Source organism: Myiozetetes cayanensis, unplaced genomic scaffold (assembly GCF_022539395.1).
Source record: "Myiozetetes cayanensis isolate MyiCay16 unplaced genomic scaffold, myiCay2020 scf5-8, whole genome shotgun sequence".
Taxonomy (NCBI): domain Eukaryota; kingdom Metazoa; phylum Chordata; class Aves; order Passeriformes; family Tyrannidae; genus Myiozetetes; species Myiozetetes cayanensis.
In genome coordinates this window covers 114,592,176-114,617,207 of record NW_026087742.1, presented here as the reverse complement: position 1 = coordinate 114,617,207, position 25,032 = coordinate 114,592,176, and the positions used below count along the sequence as shown (strand labels likewise).

Genomic DNA, 25,032 nt, shown 5'->3' with positions numbered 1-25,032 from the left:
GCTGGGCTTCCATTCTGTCCCTCAAAACAAACAGGGCATTCATGGAGCTAAACAGTATCATAACTTATTGACATGGAGGCACTGAATTAAAGCTGGCCAAGGGTTCTGCTGTTTCCTGATTTCTCTGCCCAGCACTCCTCATTTTAATGTGTTTTTAATCCACTTCATCCATAGGCAGAGCCTTGAAGTCCCTGTGGGATCATCCATAGGTTGGGTTCTCCCTGTTCACCTGTGGAGTGGGAGATGTTTTTCAGAGCTGCCCCTCAGGCAGCTGCTCCTCCAGAACACAAATGGAAAAGCAGAGGGGTCACAGAGCTTAATTTTGACTTTGGGAGTTCAGAGCATTTTGTGTTTCCTGGAGGTTTTTGCTGAGAATTTGAGGCTTCGTTGATTTAAACAAAAAGTAGTTTCACTTTCACGACGTTTTCTTAGCTCTGAGTTTCTCCAGAGGGTCCTCAAAGTGATATTTATAAGTTAATGAAACGCAGATTTATATGGTGTTGCCAGTGGATTAAATGAGTTTTAGGAACTCCCTTCTCTTGTTGTGGGAGAAATTCCAGTGTTTGGTCCTTCTGGTACCAGATTTTTATTGGAGGTTTTGTTGTTGTTGTTGTTGTTGTTTTTTTTTTTTTTTTGGAAGGTTCTTCCCACGGTGTGTCCCTGTCCCAGGTCTGAGCCACAGTTTTTCCCCAGGAGAGGGAAGTGGTGTCCTCTGGCTGCACAAAACCCACAAACCACGTGCGAAGTCCTGCCCAAAATCCACCTCCTGCTGCAGCTCCTTCAGGGAAGAAAAGAGCCAGGACAGGCAGTGTTAGAACAGCCCATCAACCTAACTCTTGGCCTGTTTTTTGGGAAAAGATCCCAGGAGCAGCTTCATGTGGCCTCCTAAGCGCTGTGCCTCCTGTGTCCATCAGGGAAGAGCAGGAGCAGGAGGAATGCGGGGGTGTGTTGGCCCGGTGAATGGGATCTGAGAGGGTGGATGTTTCTAACTTTAGGGCTTCGTTCTTGCTGGGAGACGAGGCAGTGTTTGGCTTTTCCCTGCAGGGAAGTTGCCTGAATGGTTATTGTAGGATCGCTTCTCAAGTGGCCATTCTTAAGAACTCCTCCACAATCATTTAGTTCCTCCAGAGGAGGAACTGCCGTGGGATATTTATAACGGGATTGTTGGCTCTGCGGTGGCTGCCGCAGGTAGTTCCCTTTGTTCCCCGGGCTCTCCCGGCTTTTCCCTGCCTTCTCCCGGCTTTTCTCACTCCAGCCCGAGCAGACTGAGGTCCCTGGACCTCCAGGTTCTCATGTGGTCATTTTGAACTCCGTGCAGAGGGGGGACAATGGGCTGGGAGCATTGCAGCAGTTCACTCAGAGTTCAGGTTGGTTCAGGCTTGTCGCTTGAAAGGTGATTGTTCTCAGCTCTGAAATCCCCCCTGGCTGACGTTATGCTCGGCTCTGGTAGGCCTGACTTGTCTTCAGCGTGGGTTTCTTTGAACAGAGAGTTCTCAAGATACAAGTGTTTGTTGCTGATTGCTCCCTGTCTGCTCTGGGATGTGCTGATGGAGCACAGGGGTGCATGGGTATTAAAGAAGTGCAGGGATCAGCCTCACTTTTCCAGGTGTCACTGGACAGTCCTCATGGATAGTGAGGGTTTGCCCAAGCACAGATTTTGAGAAACAAGGTGGGTCAGAACTCTTGCAAAACAATTCACTTTACCAAAGCAAAAGGTGGATGTTCCATGAGGGGAGAGGGTTGTGTGGTTGCTCAGCTAACACAGGGTTTGCTTTGAGGAGACATTTGGCTGTTTTCACTGTCCTTAATTTAAATACAAGCAAGAAGGTGCACATTTGCACCTGTGGTGGCCTTGCAGGGACTGGAAATAAAAAGCTGTGAAGTCTGAACGAGTTCTGTGCAGTGAGAACACCCTACTTGGCCTGTGGTGTTGGCCCACAAGCTCTTGAACTCTTGAGAGTGGAAATGAGATCTCCCTCGTTGTGGTGACCGAGGCAGTTCACACTTTTATTATCTGGTGGTGTTTCCTGGCAGGTTCTCACTCACCTTCCAAAATATCCCTCAGAGGGGAGATCTCTGAACGACCCAGGCAGGGAAAGGGAGGATGGGGCAGGAGGTGAAAGGAAGCTCAAAACATTTTAGGGCAAAGCAATGACCTTTAGAGGGAAAATGTTGAAGAAATGAGTCGTGCAGAGGAGAAAGTTTCATCCTTCAACCTGAGATCACAGAAACACAGAATGGTTTGGGTTGGAAGGCACCTTAAAGCTCATCCAGTGCCACCCCCTGCCATGGGCAGGGACACCTTCCACCAGCCCAGGGTGCTCCAAGCCCTGTCCAACCTGGCCTTGGACACTTCCAGGGATGGAAAACCCCCAAGGATTATTACCACTGTTGGTAGTAAGTTCTCAAACAGGGGGAATTCCTACATTTGACCTTCTAAAAGTGTGATATAAATGCTGATGGGACTTTCAGTGCTTTACCTTCTCCATCCTGCCCAACACTCAGTGGGCAGGGAGGTGTTTCTAAGGCTGTTGCAAGGGGGTGTTACCAGCAAAGTAATCTTTGTCTCCTGGAGCCACCAAATCAGGATCAGCTGCTGCACTTGGAAGATGCTTTTGTCAGTCCTGGAGGCAAACATGAATATCTCACAGGGTCAAAATGGTTAAACTGGTCCTTTCTATGGTTTCATTTTTAGTTGTGAGGTAAGTAGGTACGAAGACACCTTAAGGAAATGTCACTTTTTCAATGTTCTCCTGATTTTTGTCTGACTTTGCCTCCTTTTTTTATCTTTCACTATGAATACACCTCAGTAGAATACTTGGGTAGAGCTGTGACAGAGGGACAAAGAGAGGCACAGAGACGCTTTGAGAAGCAAAAGTGACAGAAATGCAGAGGAACCGTCTAATTGTGGTGGGGATTTTCAGGTGAAGTCCCACGTGGCAGAGGAGCTGCTGGAGCAGCTCCTGATTCCAGGAGAGGAATCCTAGCACTTTCTTTCTGCTGACTTTTGATGGCACTGAAACATGGAAACGTTGAAGGAGGAGACCTTTGGAGGTCACCTGGGCCAACCTCTGCTTGCTCAAGCAGGGCCACCTGGAGCTGGTTGTGCTGTGCCTGTTGGGTTTGGAGCACAATCCACCCATTTTTTCAGGAACAGTGATCCCCTGTTGGGGTGGATCAGAGCCACCTGCAGCTTCTTCCTGAGTGTTTGTGCCTTGCTTTGGGTGGAAGGAGAAGGCCAGGGATGAGTTGTACCACTTGGTGACCTTAAGATACCTTTTTTAGGGAGGAGGTTTAGTGTCTAAATGGAGTTATGTGGACTCTGGTCAGCATGGGAATAACAGAATCTCGAGTGGATGAGGTGGGAAATTGGATCTTGAAAACCTGTGTTGGGTTTTTAAATTGTACCCCAAAATTGTCCCGTGTTAAACCAACTGTGGTTTATTTATAGACTCTTCAATAACCACCATATCAAGTAGTTTCTCTGCTTGGAGTTAGTATTTCTGTGATGCTTGGAAAAGTCATGGAATCACAGAATGGTTTGGCTTGGAAGGACCTTAAAGATCATCCAGTTCCAACCCCCTGCTGTGGGCAGGGACACCTTCCACCAGCCCAGGTTGCTCCAAGCCCCAGTCCAACCTGGCCTTGGACACTTCCAGGGATGGGGTGTCCACAAAACATCCATTAAAAAGAAATCCATTTAAACCAAAGCCTTTTTGAATGAGAAAAATATTTCCCATCCTCACCAAACAAATGAATATACTCTTGAACTTCTTCCACTGTGTTCAGATGATGCTTTAAAGAAATGAACCCAACCTCCTTTGTGAGAAGGGAATCCATTTTTGCAGTGTCTGTATTTCCAGATAATTCTGGGCTGGGAACCTCTTTTGAGTGCAGATCTACATAAAAGTGTATATTTTTATGCCACCCCTGAACTAACATCAGGTCAGGCCTATTTGTAGGGTAATTCCACTCACTCCCAATCCATCCTCTCTTAATGTATAGAGATCTTGGCATACTTTTAGTTCTCTGTCACTGTTTCACAGCCTGTGATCACTTGAACTCGCAGTGCTTAGAAGGGAAAACTGATGATCCACTGCCCCTTGTTCCTTAGGTATTTCTGTCCTGTGGAAGTTCTGGATGTGGATTTTAGTCCTCCCATGGTGGCCAGCGGATCACTTACTTTTTTGGGTGTCTAGAACTCTCCAGATGAGCCAAAAAATCAATCTGGGAGCCACCAGAGGGTTTGTGAACCTCAATTAATGGGTGCACACAAACGTCCCCGTTTCGGGAGCGACTCCTCGACCTAAAACTAAAGGAGGTCAAGATTTCTATTCTAACCAGTCCTTCTTTCTCCCCTCATTTCTTCCTGACGTGTCACCAGGTGTTTCCAGGCAGTTGGGAGCATTCCCTTGGGATTAGATGTCCCGGGGTAGGATTGCAGGTGTCACGGAACAAAGTCTGAGATGTGGCAAGGGCGGGGATTTCATCTGGGCTTGTTTTTGTTGATAGCCAGGGCTGCTTTCAGCAACAAGGCTGTGAACTCCAGTGCCTTCGTTCCAGGGACAGGAAGAAGTTGTAAACATGGAATTCCTTGGCTGCTGATCCTGGTGGTTACAGCTCTTCAACTTTTGACCCAGGTGGTTGTTGCTGATGTGGGCGAGGGTTGGTACCACCACCAGGAGGTGACTGAAGTGCCTTTGTTTGGGATGAGTTGGCCAATTCCCAGCATCTCCTCGTCATCCTTCATGTCATCTCTTGGCCAGGCTCTCGTGTCTCCTCATGTCCCTGAGATTTGGGTTCGTGAAACCCCTTTATTTTTCGGGTTTGGAGAAAGGTTCTTGTAGGAGATGGTTTGGATTCGCCGCTGTTGACGTCACTTTTTGTGGGGGGCTTCCCATTGGAAACGGTTTGGATTCATGTCTGTTGGCATCACTTTTTGTGGGGGACTTCCCTCCAAACCAACAGGTGCCTGCTGGTGAAACACAAACAGCAAATCTCCCCCAGAAATTTAAACTGGAGGAATAAAATGCCTGGGCTTGGGAGGGCAGGGTGTGCAAACATGGGAAGCTTCAAGTGGAACTGAAATCTTGGATTTCCAGCTGCTCTTCTGTGGGATAATTACATTTGTCATACTTTTCTACTTCACTTCTTTATTTTAGATGTGTGTGTAGTGCATTCAGGTTGTTGTTATCCGGTTCACCCTCAGCTTTGTTGTGATTTTCAGAGTGTCAGGAGGTGCTATAAAGTCCAACTGGGAATGACCACCCCACACCACCAGGATTTTTGGGTGTGCATGTGTGAATTTCTGCTTGTTTTAGGGATCCAAGTGCAGAGTTTTCAAAAATTAAATTTGTTTTTATTGAGTTATGTGATTTGCCAGATGTCTGTCTGTTGGCAACCTGTGGCTTGGGGTAAAAAAGTACAAGAAATAAACCCTTTAAAGTAACTGGCTCCAATTTAGAATTAATGGTATTTTTGACTGTCTGATTTAAATATTGTTTTGACTTTTACTTCAGTCACCAAGATGTTGCTAAGTGAGATTATGAGGGGTTTTTTTTCAAGAATTAAAAGAGCAGAAAGTAGAGATCCTGGGTGATGTCTTACATATGCTCTTCCATTCTTACAGGAATGCTCAGTATAGATTGAAAAGTAACTGTACACTGAATTTTCAGGTTTTAGAGGTGGAAGATTAACTCTGATTCTCATTTTTGAATGGACATTTGACAGAAGAGTTAAAAGTAATTTTTCTGTGCAGTGTCAGGAGTTTATTTTATTTTCATTTGTAAGGCCATTTTGATACTTTATCCTGTTATCAGAGGCACAATAATTCCCACCAAAAAACGGGAGTTTTCAGATATATCTCATCATTATATAAATGTAATTTCGTCATTATTGTCTGTTAGTGCTTTGGTAGCACTGGAGGAGAACACCAGTGGGCCTGTCAGTGGGTATTTCACTGCATGACTTCACTTCACCCCTTTTAAAGTCATCATAATTATCCCATATATATAGCCTTTCTCATTTATAGCTGTTTGAATAGTATTTTGATTTCTTTATTGAGTATATTTGTCAATAATCAGTGTAAAATGATGTTTGATTTCAGCCCATGCAGCCCTGTTGCCCTGACAGGGCTGAGTCAATGATCCAGCAGAATTTGCAGTGTTTTATTTTTTTTCTTGAGACAGTTATTTTTAAGAAAGCCAGAATGATGGTCTGAATTCATCTGCTGTTTTCTACTGCTTATGTTTTCTAGCAGGGTTTTGCTTGTAAAGGAAATGGGGATTCCCCTCCCTTGGTCAGCTGCTTGACTGTTTAACACCTTCCTTCTAAATTTCATCTTTACCAATAATTTCTGCTTCGAGGCTGCAGCTGCTGTTTGTTTGCAGGGAGGGAAGGGAATCCCACAGTCATCGAGGTTGGAAGGGACCTTCAGGATCATCCAGTCCCACCAGAATCCCCTCCCCTAATCCATGTCCCAGAATGAGTTGCTGGGACTGGGCACTGCCTTTGCTTCTCTTCTGGCACAGTCAGTCAGAAAGTTGCTGTGAGCAACCCTGAGAGAGGCACAACTTGGGGTGTTTTTCTGGCTTTTGGGGAATCCACACACAACATTCCTGTGTTTGGAAATAAGCCCTGTCAAATTCGGATTGACAGGAGGTGTGAGAAAAGGATTGGAGTCATGGAATGGTTTGGCTTGGAAGGGGCCTTAAAGATCATCCAGATCCACCCCCTGCCATGGGCAGGGACACCTTCCACCAGCCCAGGGTGCTCCAAGCCCTGGAGTCCAACCTGGCCTTGGACACTTCCAGGGATCCAGGGGCAGCCACAGCTTCTCTGGGCAACCTGTGCCAGGGCCTGCCTACCCTCAGCCAGGAATTCCTTCCCAATATCCAATTTAAACCTACTGTCGTTGAATTTGAAGCCATTCCCCTTGTCCTGTCACTCCATCCCTTGTGGAAGAGCCCCCCTGTAGTTGATCTTCCCTCGAGGATGATTCCTGGGTTCCCAGCCTGTCAAAACTCCGGTGTCTGAAAAAAAAAAAACGGATGAGCTCTGCGAGCCGGGCCGGGGAGGGGAACGCTCTGAACTGAAACCACTCCAACCACCTCCCCTTGTTCTTTGCAGGAGGAGAGACTTCAGCATGCAAACCTTCATCTGTTCGGCTTGCACCATCGTTTTCATTCCATGCTGCTGGCCTTCAGATGGCTGGACAGATGTCCCACTCCCATCAGCAGTACAGTGACCGGCGGCCGCAGAACATCAGTGACCAGCAGGTGTCTGCCTTATCCTACGCTGAGCAGCTCGAGCAGCCACTCCCACTGACAAACCAGGTGAGGGGCAGGCAGGGCTCCTGCAGGTTGTCACAGTTCCTACAGACACAGCCGTGGAATCACGGCGTGGTTTGGGTTGGGAGGGATCTTAGGGATCGTCTGGTCCCACCCCCTGCCACGGGCAGGGACACCTTCCATTAGACTGGGTCACTCCAGCCTGGCCTTGGACACTTCCAGGGATCCAGGGGCAGCCACAGCTTCTCTGGGAATTCTATCCCAGCCCCTCCCCACCCTCACAGCCAAGAATTCCTTCCCAATATCCCACCTAACCCTGCCCTCCCTCAGCTTAAGGCCATTCCTCCTTGTCCCATCACTCCAAGTCCCTCTCCAGTTTAATGTGTTACACAACCATAAACTGCAGCCTCAGGGCATTTATTTTCTTTAAATTATTTTGTTGTTTTGTTTATTTTTTTTAACTAAATAACTCCTGACTCTGTAAGGATGGGTAGACAGATAAGTTCCTTGAAGTTAATTTTAAACATCTGGTACATATTTATTGTGATTCTTCTACTTAGATGATCTTCCCTCTTATTTTAAGGAAATGCTCCAAGTGGAGAGTTCTAAAGAGAGTTTAATAACAGTGGGGTTTTTTTAAATTTTTATGCTGCTTGTTAGAATATAATTACTTTATTACTCGTTCTCATGGGCAGTGTTTTAATGCAGTGCCACTGGTTGGTGTATTTGGAATAGAGAGGTTTGCACAAAAATATGTTATTAAGCAAGATACACCTCGTTTTTTTAAAAATAAAAAAAGCAACATCTAAAGCTGTGCTTAAGCATTGGGATTTACCTACTACTAATTTACCACTTACATTGCAAGGGGGTAACACGGACACAGGGATTAGGATGTGCTGCTTTTGAGCTCCCAGTAGCCACAGGAGCTGCTGTTCCTCTGGAGAAGTGGGAATTTTTTTGTTATTTTTTAAATGTTAAAGGCACTTCTGCAGGAAGAGGAGTGGATTAGAGAGGATGGGAATGGTCAAACCGAGTGCCAGGATGTTGGACACCCTGGATTTGGAGATCTCTGGTGGCAGGGTCTCCACAAGGAATGGCAGAGGGAAGGGAGCTGGCAAAGGATCTTCGTATTTTACTGAGAGCAAATCAGTAGGAAGAGTAAACCTGCTCCTAGAAACAGGGTTTGAGGATCTACAAAGGTATTTTATGTGACTTTTTTTAGGTTAAAGGCGCCCCCAAACCTCCCCAGTGAGGTTGGTCAGTCAAGAAGAAAAGTTGCTCGTTCCTTAAACATTTTAAGGCACTTCAGGGCTACAACCCTGTGTGAGCTGTAGTGACATCAGTGCTTGGTTGGTCACGTTTTCAAACCAAGCTCAGGGAATTTTAGGTTGTGTGGATGTTACCCCACGTGAGGTAATGATCAGCTGGACACCTTGGTGATGGCACTGGGGCTGTCTCTGCACCACTGACACTATTTTATAGAATCAGTTCTTATTTTTCCAGCTCCATCTCGTTTTTTTCCTGCATTGTAGTTTCTGTTTTCCTATTTTACTGAAGTCTTCATTGTCCTCTGCCCAAGCAGCTCAGAATTGTCACTTCTTTATCCTTTCAGCACCCTTGGCTTTCGTGGTGGGACATCTTATTGAAGTCTCCTGACTACTTGTCTTTTGTACCTCGGTCCTCCTCTGAGTTCTTGTGCTCCTCCCCTCAGCCAGTCCCACCAGGACTTCTCCAGAGCAGGTTCCTGGTTGGAATGGGGGTTCTGTGGGAGCCTCCTGGGGAGTCTCAATGGCTTTTTGCCTTTGCACTGATCTGATCTGCACGACCAAATCCAGCTGAGATCTTCATGCTGGTGGCTCAGATCATCTGCTCCAGACCTAAACAAATCCCTTGTTCTTTCCCTTAAGAGTTTTCCAGCTCTAGTTCATCCTGATCCAAACTCTTTTTCCTCATAAAAGCTGTGACTTTCTGAGGCTGAGGGCACTGAGTGTCACATCCAGGGATGGGGACTCCACCATCTCCCTGCTGGGCAGCCCCTTCCAATGTTTAATCACCGTTTCCAGGAAGAAATCCCTCCTGATGTCTGACCTGAGCCTCCCCTGGCACAGCTGGAGGCCGTTCCCTCTCCTCCTGTCCCTGTTCCCTGAGAGCAGAGCCCGACCCTTCCCAACTCCCCCCTCCTGTCAGGGAGTTGCAGAGCCAGAAGGTCCCCCCTGAGCCTCCTTTTTTTTTCCAATGCTGCTTCTTATCCTTGAGAAAATCCTGTTTTTAACATGCAGCAAAAGGCTGGATGTTGGAGAAGGTTTGACAGATGGATCTGACACGGCCATAAAAACAGGAGGAGGGAAGAGGCAACTTCTGCACAGTGGGCTCAGCTTGGCTGCTCCAGCCTAAAAAGTAACTTATTCGGTGCATTAAAAGTAATTTCTCTGGGTGCAAGTGTCCACCGGTTGGTTAATAACGAGTTACCAACCCCTTTGCTCCCCAGAGGGCCTGTTCCCCGGTGATGGACTAGCCGGGGGGCACTCCAGGAAACAGGAGTTTCCCGGGAAGCTCCAGGTAAGGAGAGTCTTTCCCGAGCTCCAGCCCCCCTCTGGTGGCCAAAGGGCCGCGTTGCTTGTGCTGGGAAAGCCAATCCTCTCCCAGATTCCCTCCTTTCCAGAAACTCCCTCTCTTAAATAATTGCCTTTTCAGGTTATTTTTTGCTGCAACTGACTCTTTTTTCTTTTTTTTTTTTTTTTTTTTTTTTTGAGGATATTTTCTGGTTCAAGTTCCTGCAATGGTTTGAATTCATAAGCAGAGAATGGGGAAGCCAGGCCTTGAATGGGAATTTATCCCTTTTATTCCTGCTCTGTCCTGCTGGGATTTTGATTGTGTTGGTTTGCAGGCCATATTCTGCTGGTTTAGGAACCGTTCACAGTTGGAGATTAAAGATTGTAAAAAATGTAAAATTTTTTTGCAATGTAAATATTGTACTGTTCGAAAACAGGAACAATTTATATTAAAATATATAAAATATGTATACTTATATACATATACATTTATATATCCCTTTAAAATACCTAAAAATGACCCTCAAGATTTTATTTATATAATCTTCTCTTGCACCTCTTGCTTCCTGCCTTTGCTCCCCAAACCCATCATTGATTGCCAAGGCTCCAACAATAGGAAGATACTCCAAACCCAACCACTTTTTACTTATTTATGAGGGTGTAAATTGCAATTAAAAACTTCCAACTCTTTCCTTTTTAACTTTTTCCTTCAGTCTTAAGGCTTTTTTTTCCCAAAAAGTGCTGGGTCCTGCTCATGGTTTTGGGGTCTCACCCTGTGCTGAGAGGCAGAACCAGCTTCAGGGAGCTGCGGGAGCAGAAAATTTGGGATCTGTGGGATCTTTCCCCTTTAACAATCACAAACTCATATTTCTTTGTCCATTTTTAACTGGCTGCATCTTGTGAGTTCAGCCTAACCTGATGGGAAAATAAGATAAGAAGTTGTCACAACTTCAGACAAGTGGGATGGTTTTTTTTTGGCTCTGCACTGATGTTTGTCTCCATCCTGGGTGCTCAGATGGCCTGAAACTGCTTCAAGTGAAGAACAAAAAGATCAGAAAATTGATTTAACTGCCCCAGAGGTTGAGGTGAATTCACAGGCAGATTTTGGTAACAAATTTCAGGAGTTCAGCTTTGAGGAAGCCCCTGGGATTGGCAGGTCAGGCTGGTGCTGATCACTGTTATCTCTGTTTATCTGAGGTCACTTAACACCTGCGTGATCCCTGTTTTCACTGACCACATCTTGGCCAGAGATTTTATTGATCACAACCAAGTTCATGCCTTAACTCACATCCTTAATTTGGTTAAAAATCATTAATTCAGTTATTTCCACTGCCTGATCAACATTATGGTAAGTGAGGGACTTCACCAGACTCTGTCCTGAGTGTGAACCTGTCAATTAAACAACTCATCACAACTGCAATTCTTGCTAAAAGTTCCCTTTCTACTGTAAAATCTTCATTATTTTACCCTATTCATTATTTATTCCATTTGTAAAATGGAACATGCACTTTACACAAGCTGAATTTATCTTTTTCTCCCTTCCTTTTTTTTTTGATGGTGGTGGATCTTTCTTTTTTAAAAAAAAACCACAAATCTGAATTCAAGCATCCTGTGAACAGAATATATATTTCCTTGATCAAAATAAAATGCATTTAATAAGGGGAAATTTTTATTTTATTTTATTTTATTTTATTTCATTTAATTCTATTTTATTTTATTTTATTCTATTCTATTTTAATTTAATTTTATTTTATTTTATTTTTTTTATTTTAGATAATAAAACCTATGTCCAAAGAGAGAGAATTTTACTTTCTGTTCCTTTATTCATCAAACCCAAAAGACTGTGCTGGTTCAAGCAACACACCTGAGTTAAAAATCACATTTTCCTTAAAACATGGTTTGTCTCAGCTGTGTTGAGTATCAGTGAGGCTCTTGGCTGCCTTTTTTAGGGGTGTTTATTGACACAAATAATTGAAATTAAAGTAGTTCTTGTCTCTCAGACAGAAATTCTGGCAGCTCTTTGCTTTGGGCTCTGTTTTTAGGCCCATTTGGGGTCACTTTTCGGGAAGCTCTGAGGTTGCAGTGTTGCTCTCTGGCCACCAGATAGAGACTCAACCCTGTGGAAGATTCTCTTCCTCTCTCTTTTTCCATCTCTTTTCCCCTTTCCTTTGGTGCTGAGGATCCTTGGCAGCCCAGGCAGGAATCAGGGTTAATTTGGGAGTGTTAAAATGTTAAATCTTCCAGCCCCAGGAAAGAGGGAGCAAAAAATCTCTCTTGGAAAGAGAAGAGAATGTTACAAATTTGAAAATATCAAAGGAGGAGGGAGGAAAAAACCAGCTTAGGTATTTTTCTCTTCTCCCACCCAAAATTTTATGAACCTGGGACAGCAAAAATAGCACCTGTTGAGAAGTTCCTGCAGGTTCAGGTGAGGCCTCTGGAATGTGGGACTGTCCAAATCCAGCACAGCTTTTAAATAAAAGGACTGACTGCAAGAACCAGAGGAGTGGCCTTCAGAATTTTAATTATCATTATTATTTAATTATTATAATAATTAGGGAACAGCAACAAATCAGATCATAATTTTTTTTTTTTTTCCCCACCAGGCTGCTTTTTGCAGAGTGGAAATCAGATTTAGTTTTGAAGTAAGCGAGGAAATTTGACTTAGAAATTAGAAAATAAGCATTAAGACTTGTCCTCCAGATTCCCTTTCCAGCTTGGAGGAACGTTAGATGTGAATAGTTGATGTGAACTCTGGAATTCTTCCACGGGGCTGTGGGAGGGAACCAAAGGAGCTCCAGTTTAGGTGGGGTTTGTTTGTTTGGCAGCTGAAAGGAAGCAACAAAAACGTTTTGTAAATGTCGAGTGGTTTGTGTAGGAAACTTTCAGACGGTTTCCTGCTGTTCACAAAGTTTTATGACTTGTAATAAAAGAGGATTTATGTTTTTCCCTCTGTCCCTGTGCACCCACTGGAGCTGGGATTTCTTGGGGACTTGAGGGCAGGTCCAGTCTCAGAAACACAAACTTTTATCATTTCTTTTTGTGAGACCTTTTTTGGGTCACTGAGGTGTGATTTAAAAAAAAAAAAAAGTTAATTTGTCCTTGAATTAAAAAAAAAAATTCCTCTTTGCACAGCAACCATAGTAATATTTATTATTTATTATAATATTTAGTATTTTATTTTAAAATTCAGTATTTTTTTAACAATTAGTATTTTAATTAAACATTGCATAATTTAGTATTATAAAACTAAATTTAGTGTTATAATACTAAATAGTATAGAATACAATATTACTTAATATGATAACATTTAGTAATATTTATTATTTAGTAATATTCAGGTAGTACTATTTCATTAATTAATTTAATATTTACTAATAGCATCTCTGGGAGCAGGAAAGGCTGAGGGAGCTGGGGCTGTTCAGCCTCCAGAGCACACACTGAGAGGGGACCTCCCCAGCTCTGGCAGAGAATGCACCAGGACTTGGACCCATCCTGTGATCCTGTGATTTCTTGCAGTCACTGTATCATTAAATTCCTGTTTTTCCCCCTCATTTCTCATTCCAGAGGCGGATGCCCCAAACTTTCCGTGATCCAGCCACTGCTCCACTGAGGAAACTCTCCGTAGATTTGATCAAAACATACAAGCATATTAATGAGGTAATGGCTCCCTGGGGTGCACTGAGGGCAGGGGTTTGCTGCAACACCTCACTAATGTATTTTCTACAAATAATATCATGAAACTATCAGAAAAATCAACTTTTCTCTCAGTTGTTCCCATTTGAGATCATTGGTGTCCTGGTCCTGCTTTCTGCCCAACACGGGAAATCTTTATTCCTGAAATTTATATTCTCTTGTTTTCTAAACAAATGGTTTTTGCATGACAAAAGAATTACGAGTGGCACAAACACACTCTGAGCCCAAGCTGTAAAACTTTATTAAATGTCTCTAAGGACTCCTAAGGAAAATGCTGAACTAAATTATTTGATTAAATCTTACTGGCAGATATGAAAATTATAAGCAACCATTTCACCTTCAGGTTTACTATGCAAAAAAAAAACGGCGGCATCAGCAGGGCCAAGGAGATGATTCCAGTCACAAGAAGGAGAGGAAGGTTTACAACGATGGCTACGACGATGACAACTACGATTATATCGTGAAAAATGGGGAGAAGTGGATGGACCGGTATGAAATCGACTCTTTAATAGGCAAAGGATCCTTTGGACAGGTAAATACATCATTATATATATCTATTAATCTATATATCTTTATATCTCGTTTATATGAATCCTGATTATATTTCATTCCTGTTTCAGTTTGAAATTAGAACTGTTTTTTCTCAGTGCTGTTTTACAAAGTGTCTGCTCAGGACACTCATGTTTTGTGCAGTTTCAGGTAGCCTTTGAATATATTGGATTTTGTAGCTCTGGTAAAGCGTTTTTACAAGGAGAAACCCCTCAACCTTTTGCCATCAGCTGTTTGGCTTAGTTTTTAAAATGAAAACAATAAACTAATCCTGGAGATCACCTGCTGTAAATGGTATTAGTACCATTTATTTGGGCTGTTTGTAGCCAAAGCTCAAGAAAAAAGGCTGGAAAGAGGATGGAGCTTTTCTTTTTTTTTTTAGTTTTCCTCAGATTTTGCCAGTCCTTTTACAGTGTTGGTTTAGGTGATTTGATGATTTTATTTCTCAGTCCTTTTACAGTGTTGGTTTAGGTGATTTTATAATTGTATTTCCCAGTCCTTTTAAGTGTTGGTTTAGGTGATTTGATGATTTTATTTCTCAGTCCTTTTGCAGCATTGGTTTAGGTGATTTTATAATTGTATTTCCCAGTCCTTTTAAGTGTTGGTTTAGGTGATTTGATGATTTTATTTCTCAGTCCTTTTGCAGCATTGGTTTAGATGATTGGATCATTTTATTGATTTATTAAATAACAAATGATTATTATTGATTGGATATTTATTATGTATTTATCATATGTGATTTTAATCCCATATTTATTCATGTCAAGTGCCCTCACTGCAATAAATGTCACACGCTGGGTTGTAGCTTTGTTGGGGTACCAAGAAAAGAAATCGAATTAAAAAGAATAAAACTTCTGTAAAAGTTTTCCTGAGTTTAGAAGAGTGACTTTGGCTGTGTTTTGAAAAGTGGAGAGATTTTCCTGATGGGTTTGGCTGCTCTCTTGCAGGTTGTCAAGGCCTATGACCGAATGGAGCAGGAGTGGGTGGCCATCAAAATCATCAAAAACAAGAAGGCTTTCCTAAACCAGGCCCAGATTGAAGTCAGACTGCTCGAGCTCATGAACAAACATGACACTGAGATGAAGTACTACATAGGTATTTCAATCATTATTCTCCATTTTTATCTTATTCTCAATATATTCCATTTTCCCATTTTAACAGGGTGCTCCTGGTCTTAAAGAAATACCAAAAAAACCACCAATCCACACTTTAAAAATTATTCATATGATTTTCCAGTTTGCTTTGTGGCAGCCAGAATTAAAATATGGAAGGTGATTTGTGACTTTGCAGTGTCGAGATCTTCTGTAGGGTTTTCATTTTTTTCCAGTTAAGGACACCTGGAGAAGTTGCCATGGACCTGTGATGATCTTTGAATATATCTCAGATTATCTCACAACTGCACACGTTTTATAGGAATAATAGAATATAGAACATAATATTTTATTTAGGCTTTTTCCATGTGTGTTTAAAAAGCTCAAAATTTAGTATGACCACCAGTATTAAGATTTGCCCATTTACAGCTCAGAAAATGTTTTAAATCTTATTATTATTTTGACTGTTCCTGTAGGTTGGAGTGTTGTTCCCTTGACTTATTATTGTAAAGCTACTCGAAATTTATGGTAATAATGAAATCAAGGCAGCTCATCTCAAAAGTTTATTAAATCCCATCTATCCCGTGGAGCAGAGAATTGGGGAAAAAAATTATGGAAAGAAGGCAACCCCATGCTGTAAAGAGAGATGGAGAAGGATGAAAAAGAGTGATTAAGGAAAATTAAACTGGGTTTAAGTATTTCTTAGTTTGTAGAAGCCAAAATACCAACAGCTGTGCTTTCCTGGTTCGTGTGTCTGTGTTGGATTCCTGATTTTTCTTGAGTAGCTTGGAAAGAAATCTTTGAAATAATTTTAACATGCATTGGTATTTAATTATTTTATGATTAGTCACTTAAATTTTAACTTGTTTTGTAGAACATCATATTAAAAATGCATTTTATGTCTTCAGTGTCAAAGCTTTTGAGGTATTTTTAACTTGAATTTATTAATGGCAGGTTTACATAAAACAAAACCTAAACTTGTCAGTGCCCCATCTGAGAAAGAGGTTAAAGACATGCCCAGTTTCAGATTAATAAGAGCAAGTAAAGGCCATCAGCAAATAAGCTCTTGGAATTTAAAATTTATAGGGAAGAACCTGTCCCAGGTGAGTTGTGAAGGACACAAAGAACTGGCTCATGATAAGAGAGAAAACAAATCCACGGACAGAAAGTTGACACAGGACACCAAAAATCCCCCTTCATTAAAAATCTGAATTCTCATCGTGCTGATATTGGTTCAGCATTTTATTATTACAAAGAGGGGAGTGTGTGGCTTTTTATCTGTTTTTCCTGTTTCAATTTTCTTGTGGCAACGTGAGCACTTGGCAGGCTGACAAAGGGATGAATGGGATGAATATTTCACTTATTTCATGGAAAAAATAAATGGATTGGTTGCTTTCAGAAACTCACATTGTACCTGGTTGAGATGAATACAGTGCCCTTGGGGGGTATTGATTTGTATTGATTTTAATCAATTATTTTCAATTATTAACTGAATAATCAATTGAAGTCACGGCTTATAAATTGCAATTTATAAATGAATCTGATGTTTCCTCTGTAAATGTAGGGGAGTGGTAACTTGCTCTGTTAATACATCCTTTCTGTCTTTAAAGTAATTCTTTTGCATAACACTGAGGATGTGTAAAATACCCTTCTGTACCCCAGGCCTGCCAGAAATATTCTGTAAATAATACAGAACTAGGAGAAAAGAAAATAATACTCCCTTACTTAACTCCTAACTCAACTCCTTAAATACTGACTGAAGCATTGTGTTGTAATTAGCACCTAATTGCCAGCACACAGGGCACGTGTCGATGACTTTTTCTCCCCCTTTTCCCAAGTGCATTTGAAGCGTCACTTCATGTTCCGGAACCATCTGTGCTTGGTGTTCGAGATGTTGTCCTACAACCTGTACGACCTGCTGAGGAACACCAACTTCAGGGGGGTGTCCCTGAACCTCACCAGGAAGTTTGCCCAGCAGATGTGCACGGCCCTGCTCTTCCTGGCCACCCCTGAGCTCAGCATCATTCACTGTGACCTAAAACCCGAGAACATCCTGCTCTGCAACCCCAAGCGGAGCGCCATCAAGATCGTCGACTTCGGCAGCTCGTGTCAGCTGGGACAGAGGGTGAGCGCGGCTCCAGGTTCTATTTACGCACTGTTCTGAGGTTATATTGCCCAGCTGGGTCGTTTAAACCTCGCTGGTGATGGTTTTGAAGGGGTAATTTAAGTGTGAGGAGGGTGTTGGAGAGCAACAGCCCGCGGGAGCTTCGCAGGCGAGTTTCAGAGTCACAGAGTTGTTAAGGTTGGAGAAGACCTCTCAGGCCCGTGGTGAGTTTTGGGGATGGTCCCATGAAGGACTGGATGATCCTTGTGGGTCCCTTCCAGCTCAGCATATTCTGGGATTCCGTGACTTTTAAAATCATCGAGAGGCCTTTTAAGATCATCAGGTCCAACCATCAACCAGCACCAGCCACCAAGTTCTCGTTTGAACCATGTCCTCAAGTGCCACATCCACACAGTTTTTTGAGCACTTTCACACTCCACCACTTCCCTTTAGTGCCCCAGTAGATAAAAATCCACCACAGTGATAACATTTCCACCTTTTTTTGTTCTCCTTGGCTGTGTTTTTGTGCCACGTTAATGGAAAATGCACAAGCACTTGGTTGTCTGCAGTGCTGTCAAATAAAATACTTTTATTATTATCTTATTCCATATATATATATTAGCTATTATTATCTTATTATTTTATTCCATATTTATCACTCCTTCCATCCTTTATCATGTCCTCTGTTTATTACTGGTTATACTACAGATTGGGCAATTATATGAAAAGAAATCAAAAATTAATGGATTAACAAAATTCCCCCAGTTCTCACTTGAGGAATTGAGATTGGCCATTGCTTTTTATTTTTTTCCCCATTGTAATTTGGGAAGAGCAGATCAGAATATTGAATATTGCAGTGAATGGTGAGCCACAGATTTACATTAATTAAAGGGCTTTTAATACAGATAAACTACACCCGAGAAACTTTTCACCCTGGGAGTGAAGGAAGGCACGAGGAGCTGAAATGACAGCTGGATTATTTATGTCAATAATAAGATGATTTTGAGATGTTAAGAAGCATGAAATACAAATGACTGACCTTCAGATGCTTTCTTCCAGATATACCAATATATCCAGAGTCGTTTCTATCGATCACCAGAGGTGCTACTGGGAATGCCTTATGATCTTGCGATTGATATGTGGTCCCTGGGGTGTATTTTAGTGGAGATGCACACTGGAGAGCCTCTCTTCAGTGGGGCAAATGAGGTATGTTATGGACAAAAATCAGATTATTTTTTAATTCATGCCCATCGTGGTTTCCATCTGTTTAATTGTAATGCATAAATGAGGGAAGTCTGCAGCTCTGAAGTGATTGAGTGTCAATAACACTCAATCTGCTTCTCCCTCTTACTCCTTATTCACTGGTTTGCTTTGTACAGGACGGGTTTTTCTTTAATTAATTAATTTACAGCTTGTTCTGGCATGCTGACATTTGGGACACTGCTTGGCTGGCTGCCACTTGTTCCTCATGAATCCTTGTTTTGTTTGGAACAGGTGGATCAGATGAATAAAATAGTGGAAGTTTTAGGGATACCACCTACCCACATCCTCGACCAAGCACCAAAAGCAAGAAAGTTCTTTGAGAAGTTGCCAGATAGCACTTGGAACTTGAAGAAGACCAAAGATGGAAAAAGGGTAGGTTAAATAACCAGGTTGATTGAAAAAATCAGGTTCATCTATGTAGATATATAGATATATTAATATTTTATATATATTTTATACTATTATATATTTCTACTTTGATATATTTCTATTTTTGTATATTTATACTTCTATATTTCCACTTTGTATATATTTCTATTTTTATGTATATTTCTATTATTCTATATTTCTATTTTGTATATATTTCTATTTTTATATATTTTTCTATTTATATTCTCTCTATATTTATATATATTGATATATCCTTCTAATATATAAATGGTGAGGTGTTACTTTGGGGTTTTTTAACTTTAAAAAGGCCAAAGATGGAAAAAGGGTAGGTTAAATTACCAGGATGGTTAAAAAAAAAGATAATATTTTTATATATTTTATATATTATTTATATATATAAATGGTGAGGTGTTACTTTGGTTTGTTTGGAACTTGAAGAAGGCCAAAGATGGAAAAAGAGTAGGTTAAATTACCAGGATGGTTAAAAAGAAATAAATTCTTTTACATATATATATATATATGTATAAATACACACACACACACACATATATTATATATAAATAAACAAAAAAAATATATATATAAAATACACATATATATTATATATAAATATATATGTATTTTATATATATATATATTTTTGTATCTAAATGGTGAGATATTACTTTGGGTTTTTTTTGGAACTTGAGAAGACCAAAGATGAAAAAAGGGTAGGTTAAATAACCAGGATGATTAAAAAAAAATTCTTTTATATATATATATTTAAAATATTTATATAGTTAAAATACACACATACACACATATATATAATAGAAATATATATAATATATATATTTATGTATATAAATGGTGAGATATTACTTTGGTTTTTTCGGAACTTGAAGAAGACCAAAGATGGGAGAAGGGGAGGTTAAATAACCAAGATGATTAAAAAATTTCTTTTATATATATATATATAATAATACACACACATGTATATATAATATAAATATATATATATTATATATATTTATGTATATAAATGGTGAGATGCTACTTTGATTTTTTCGGAACTTGAAGAAGAGCAAAGATGGGAGAAGGGGAGGTTAAATAACCAGGCTGATCTATAATATTATATATCTATAAATATACATTTATTTTCTGATGTCTAAGTGGTGAGATGTTACTTTGTTTTACATCTTATCTTCCTCAAAATGGACTTTCACTCTTGCTCCATCTCATCCATAAAGTAACACCTTTGGTAACACTGAATAGTTTCTTGCTTTGATTTGACCTCACCCCCTCCTCAGTTAAACTCTGCACCCCCAAAGCTTCATTTAATTCCACCCCTTGACCTCAAGCAATTCCCGCCTTCCCGCCAGGAATACAAACCACCCGGAACTCGCAAACTTCACAATATCCTGGGAGTCGAGACCGGAGGGCCGGGTGGGCGCCGGGCTGGGGAGCCGGGTCATACTGTAGCCGACTACTTGAAGTTCAAAGACCTCATCTTAAGGATGCTTGACTATGACCCCAAGACACGGATCCAGCCCTACTACGCCCTGCAGCACAGTTTCTTCAAGAAAACAGCGGATGAAGGTACAAACACGAGTAACAGCGTGTCCACCAGTCCTGCCATGGAGCAGTCACAGTCTTCAGGAACCACCTCTAGTACATCTTCGAGCTCAGGTGAGGTTTTGTCGTGGACGGGTCGATGGGTTGTGTTTCCTAGAGGAAATCTTTCCCACGTGAATCACCAGAGGGTGGTTGGCACTGCCCAGGCTCCCCAGGGCAGTGGGCACGGCCCCAAGGCTGCCAGAGCTCCAGGAGCGTTTGGGCAACGCTCTGAGGGACAGGGGGGAGTGTTGAGATGCCCTGGGCAGGGGACAGGGGTTGGACATAACGATCCCTTCCAGGGTATTCCATGATTCTGTGAAACGTCTTCTTTTCCTCTTGTTGAAAACCCAAAACATCAACCACGCTCATGAACCGATTCTTTTAATCAGCTGGAACAGGCACCAAACCCCAGCAAAAACACTCCATGAGCAAGAATGTGAGTGATTATCCTGTACTTTCACCTGGGAGCAGTTCAGGAATCTTCACTCAGCCACTGTTTCCCAGCTTTGAATTTGGAACCTCTTTCCTTACTGGGCACGTTCTGGTTTTCCAGGTGGATCTTCCGGAACGAGCAACAGCGGGAGGGCACGGTCGGACCCCACGCACCAGCATCGACACAGTGGTGGGCACTTCACTGCTGCTGTTCAGGCAATGGACTGTGAAACACACAGCCCTCAGGTAGGTCTGAACAGGCCAATTCAGTGTTTTATTGTGGTACAGAGCAGATAAATATGGAAATTCTCCCAGTGGACACTTAATGCACAAACTGGTGTGTAGATAGACCTCGGTGTTGTAGTAACCTTTAACCAGCTGTGTTGTTCCAGAGCGTCCTCTAACGCTGTTGGCACCACTCAAGGTATGAACTTCAACATAATTAATTTATTTTTAGTTTGCTTATTGTCTCCCTCATCCAGGAATCAGGGCCTTGTTGCCCTATGCATTGTACAAATATTGTTTATTATTGCTATTACCTAAAGCTGTTTGTAGAATTTTGACAGCAAGGTCAAATTTCAACTGTTTACTAGAAAAAAACCATCCAGAATGCAAAAGTTATTTTTCTTAACGATTCCTAACCCTATGCTTGCATTTCTGGAATAATTTTGCAACTGCAAGGCTTGGTTAACTTTTCTAAAAGTTGGCAGAAGTATGAATAACTCTCATATAATATGAATCTCTGATATAATATATATACATATGGATATATATAAAATAATATGTATGAGATATTCATGTTATATAGATTCATTTATATACATAATTCATATATATAATTCATATATATATATAAATGAATCTATATAACATGAATATCTCATACAATATGAATAGCTATATGAATATATATAATTGTAGGAATGGATTTTGCCCCCCCTCCAAATCAGCCGTCGTAAATAATATATATATTTGTGATATGAATTTCTGATATAATAGGAATACCTATATGAAATATATACTAAATATTCATATAGATAAATATATATAATAGGAATCTCTGATATACTATGAATACCTATATGAATATATATATACAATATTAATATATAATATTAATGTCTCATGTAATATGAATACCTATGTGAATACATTTAATATATATGAATATTTACAGTATGAATCTCATGTAATAGGAATAACTCTCAATAATATGAATCTCTCCAATGTTGCAAACGTTCAAGGACCGCCTGGATGTGGCACTCAGTGTCTGGTTGACCAGATGGTGCTCCAGGGTTGGACTCGATGACCTTGGAGGTCTTTTCCACCCTTAATAAGTGTCTGGTCCTGTGGAGCGGGCGGATTTGAGCCAGCATTGTAACCGTGGTTGTGTTCCCTGCCAGGTTCGGCAGCAGTTTCCTCCCCCGATCGGTTGGACGGCCACCGAAGCCCCGACACAGGTCACTGTTGAAAACCACCCGGTTCAAGAAACCACCTTCCATGTAAACCCTCAACAACAGAATGCATTACATCATCACCACGGCAACAGCTCCCACCACCACCACCATCACCACCACCACCACCACCACCATGGACAGCAAGCCTTGGGCAGCCGGACCAGGCCGAGAGTCTACAATTCTCCAACAAACAGCTCCTCCACCCAGGATTCCATGGAGGTGGGCCACAGTCACCACTCCATGACATCCCTGTCTTCCTCAACTACTTCTTCCTCTACATCTTCCTCCTCTACTGGTAACCAAGGCAATCAGGCCTATCAGAACCGCCCGGTGGCTGCCAACACCTTGGACTTTGGACAGAACGGAGCGATGGACATGAATTTAACAGTCTACTCAAACCCACGCCAAGAAACTGGCCTGGCCGGACATCCCACGTACCAGTTCTCTGCTAACACAGGGCCCGCTCATTACATGACTGAAGGACACCTTGCCATGAGGCAAGGCATTGATAGAGAAGAGTCTCCCATGACAGGAGTTTGTGTGCAGCAAAGTCCTGTGGCTAGCTCGTGACTAAACTGAAAACTCAAAAAAAGTTTGTTTCTTGTGTGTTTTTATAGAAGTGGTGTTTTTTTTCCAAAAAACAAAAAAACAAAAAAACCACAAACAAAAGTGCAAAGCTGCTTGAATCAGAAGGAGATAAACTCACTGAACCGCTACAGGAGGGCAAAGTTGACTATTTTTTTAAACTTGAAAAGATTGCAAAGGGACAATGAAGTTTTGTTTTGTTTTGTTTTGTTTTGTTTTTGGGGGTGGGTGGGAGGAGGTTTTTGGGTTGGTTTTTTTTTTTTTTTTTGGTTTTTTTAAGAGCCATGTCTGGACCCACCTTAACAAATAGCTTAGTGGTGTTCACCTTTTGCTTCCCCCATTTTAACTTGCCACAACCTAGTCATAGTTTGGTTTTTTTGGGGAGGGGTTTTAGTTTCCCCCCCCCTTTTTTTTTTTTTTTTGGTTTTTCTTTTTTGCTCTCATCTAACAGAGGTTATTGTTCAAATGTTAGTCGTAGCTGCAAACTAGTTTTCTTTTTCTAAAAGGCATTGCACATGATTTCTAATGAAAAGGCCCTTTGAAGTTTTTTTTTGGGGTTTTTTTTGGGGGGGTTTTTTTTTGGGGTGGGAGGTGGGGAGTGAGTAACACATCTATTTTTTTTTAGTCCCCCAAACAAACCCGGGCACAGAAAATGCAGTACTGTAAGCAAGAGGGACCTTCAGATTACACAAACCTCTATAACTCTTCAGCTGTCAGAAGGGACGGTTGTGACGGAGCTGGTGGGGCACACTGAGCATGCCGAGTGGCGGTGAGCAGAGAACTCTCCTTTTCTGAATCTACTGAGGATCAAAGCAGCAATTTGTGATGGGATTCTGGGGGTCCCACCTGTTGGAGACCGCAGGCAGTTTAGTGTTTGGAATATGACTGGTTTCATAACTGAGGTGCACTGAGAAGCAATCAACGGGTCGGTCCTGGCCAGTCCTGGGGAGGTCTGAGTGGTGGTCTTTGGGATAACCTTTGGCCTTATGGATTTGGACTCTTAAGTTAGAAGAGCCTACCATTTCAGATGCAATCACTTTTGGACATGCTTTTGCAGACAGTCCTTAATGCTGAAAACACAGAGAATGGGTAATTCAAGAGGCCTTTCTTTTAAAAAAAAAAAAAAAAAAAAAATAGACTTTCGTGACCCACTTATTGTAAGGTATTGCAAGGTCACTTTGCGTGTGTCATAAAGTTGACTTCCTTATTGGTTGAAGGTCACAGGAGTAGTGGTTTGCTTTGATGGAAATAGCTACAACTGTGTCCCTTCCTGCTTTTTACTTTTTTTCTTTTGCTTTTTTTCTCGGCACGTGGTTTCTCCACCATTACTTCTGCACAAAGACGTCTTCTGTTCATCCTGAACATTTTTAAAAAAAAAAAAAAATGCAGAATTTTATGTGACTGCTTTTTTGCCTCACAATTATGCTGTGAATTTTACAAAAATTTATTTTCTTTTTTGATAATTTATTGTACCAAAGCTGTTTTTATAGCACATAGATGTCTGTAACCAATAATGTAGCAGTTCTGCACTTTGACACAAGGTGTAACTAGACCATTTTTAAATGTCAGTTGAAAATTATGGCTGTACTATTGCTTAAACAAAACTGGAACTGTTGTTGAATTCATAGCCAATACATTTACAGCAATCTGTGTACTGAAGATAATAGATTGACATCTACTTGGAGACTATAACATCTGTTACATTATCAATGTGTTCAGGCTTCTGAAGGCAAAAGGGACACTTAGAGATCCAGAAGCTATGAAACCAGCAGTTGATTCTTGTATTCCTTATTAACATAATTGTAAACTTGAAGGCAAAAGACCTTGATTGCATGAACAGGTCCAAAACAATTAAGTTTTCTGAGTAAAGCAAAACACTCACGTGAGACCTGAGGTTTTAGCAGGCTGTATTTAACAGGTGCCTCATTTTTTTTGGGTAACGCTGCCTTAATATAACACAGTCAGCTTGGCAGTTGCAAAATTTACGGGCCCATCCAGAGATTTGATTTGTTGGGGGGGTTGTGGGGAGGG

General features: G+C 41.4%; 1 protein-coding gene across 2 annotated transcripts in view; it reads left to right on the top strand.

Moving 5' to 3' along the window:
* Nucleotides 1-23,265, top strand: part of DYRK1A (dual specificity tyrosine phosphorylation regulated kinase 1A) — a 63,267-nt gene extending 40,002 nt beyond the window's left edge. For both annotated transcript variants that reach the window (XM_050332805.1, XM_050332804.1), the window contains exons 3-12: nt 7,129-7,334; nt 13,406-13,498; nt 13,878-14,066; nt 15,031-15,178; nt 17,013-17,299; nt 18,338-18,484; nt 18,773-18,913; nt 20,293-20,599; nt 21,081-21,205; nt 22,363-23,265. In XM_050332805.1, the coding sequence (XP_050188762.1) occupies nt 7,129-7,334; nt 13,406-13,498; nt 13,878-14,066; nt 15,031-15,178; nt 17,013-17,299; nt 18,338-18,484; nt 18,773-18,913; nt 20,293-20,599; nt 21,081-21,205; nt 22,363-22,986 (2,267 nt within the window). In that variant the 3' untranslated portion in view covers nt 22,987-23,265. The remainder of the gene's footprint in view (nt 1-7,128; nt 7,335-13,405; nt 13,499-13,877; nt 14,067-15,030; nt 15,179-17,012; nt 17,300-18,337; nt 18,485-18,772; nt 18,914-20,292; nt 20,600-21,080; nt 21,206-22,362) is intronic.
* The last annotated feature ends 1,767 nt before the right edge of the window (nt 23,266-25,032 follow it).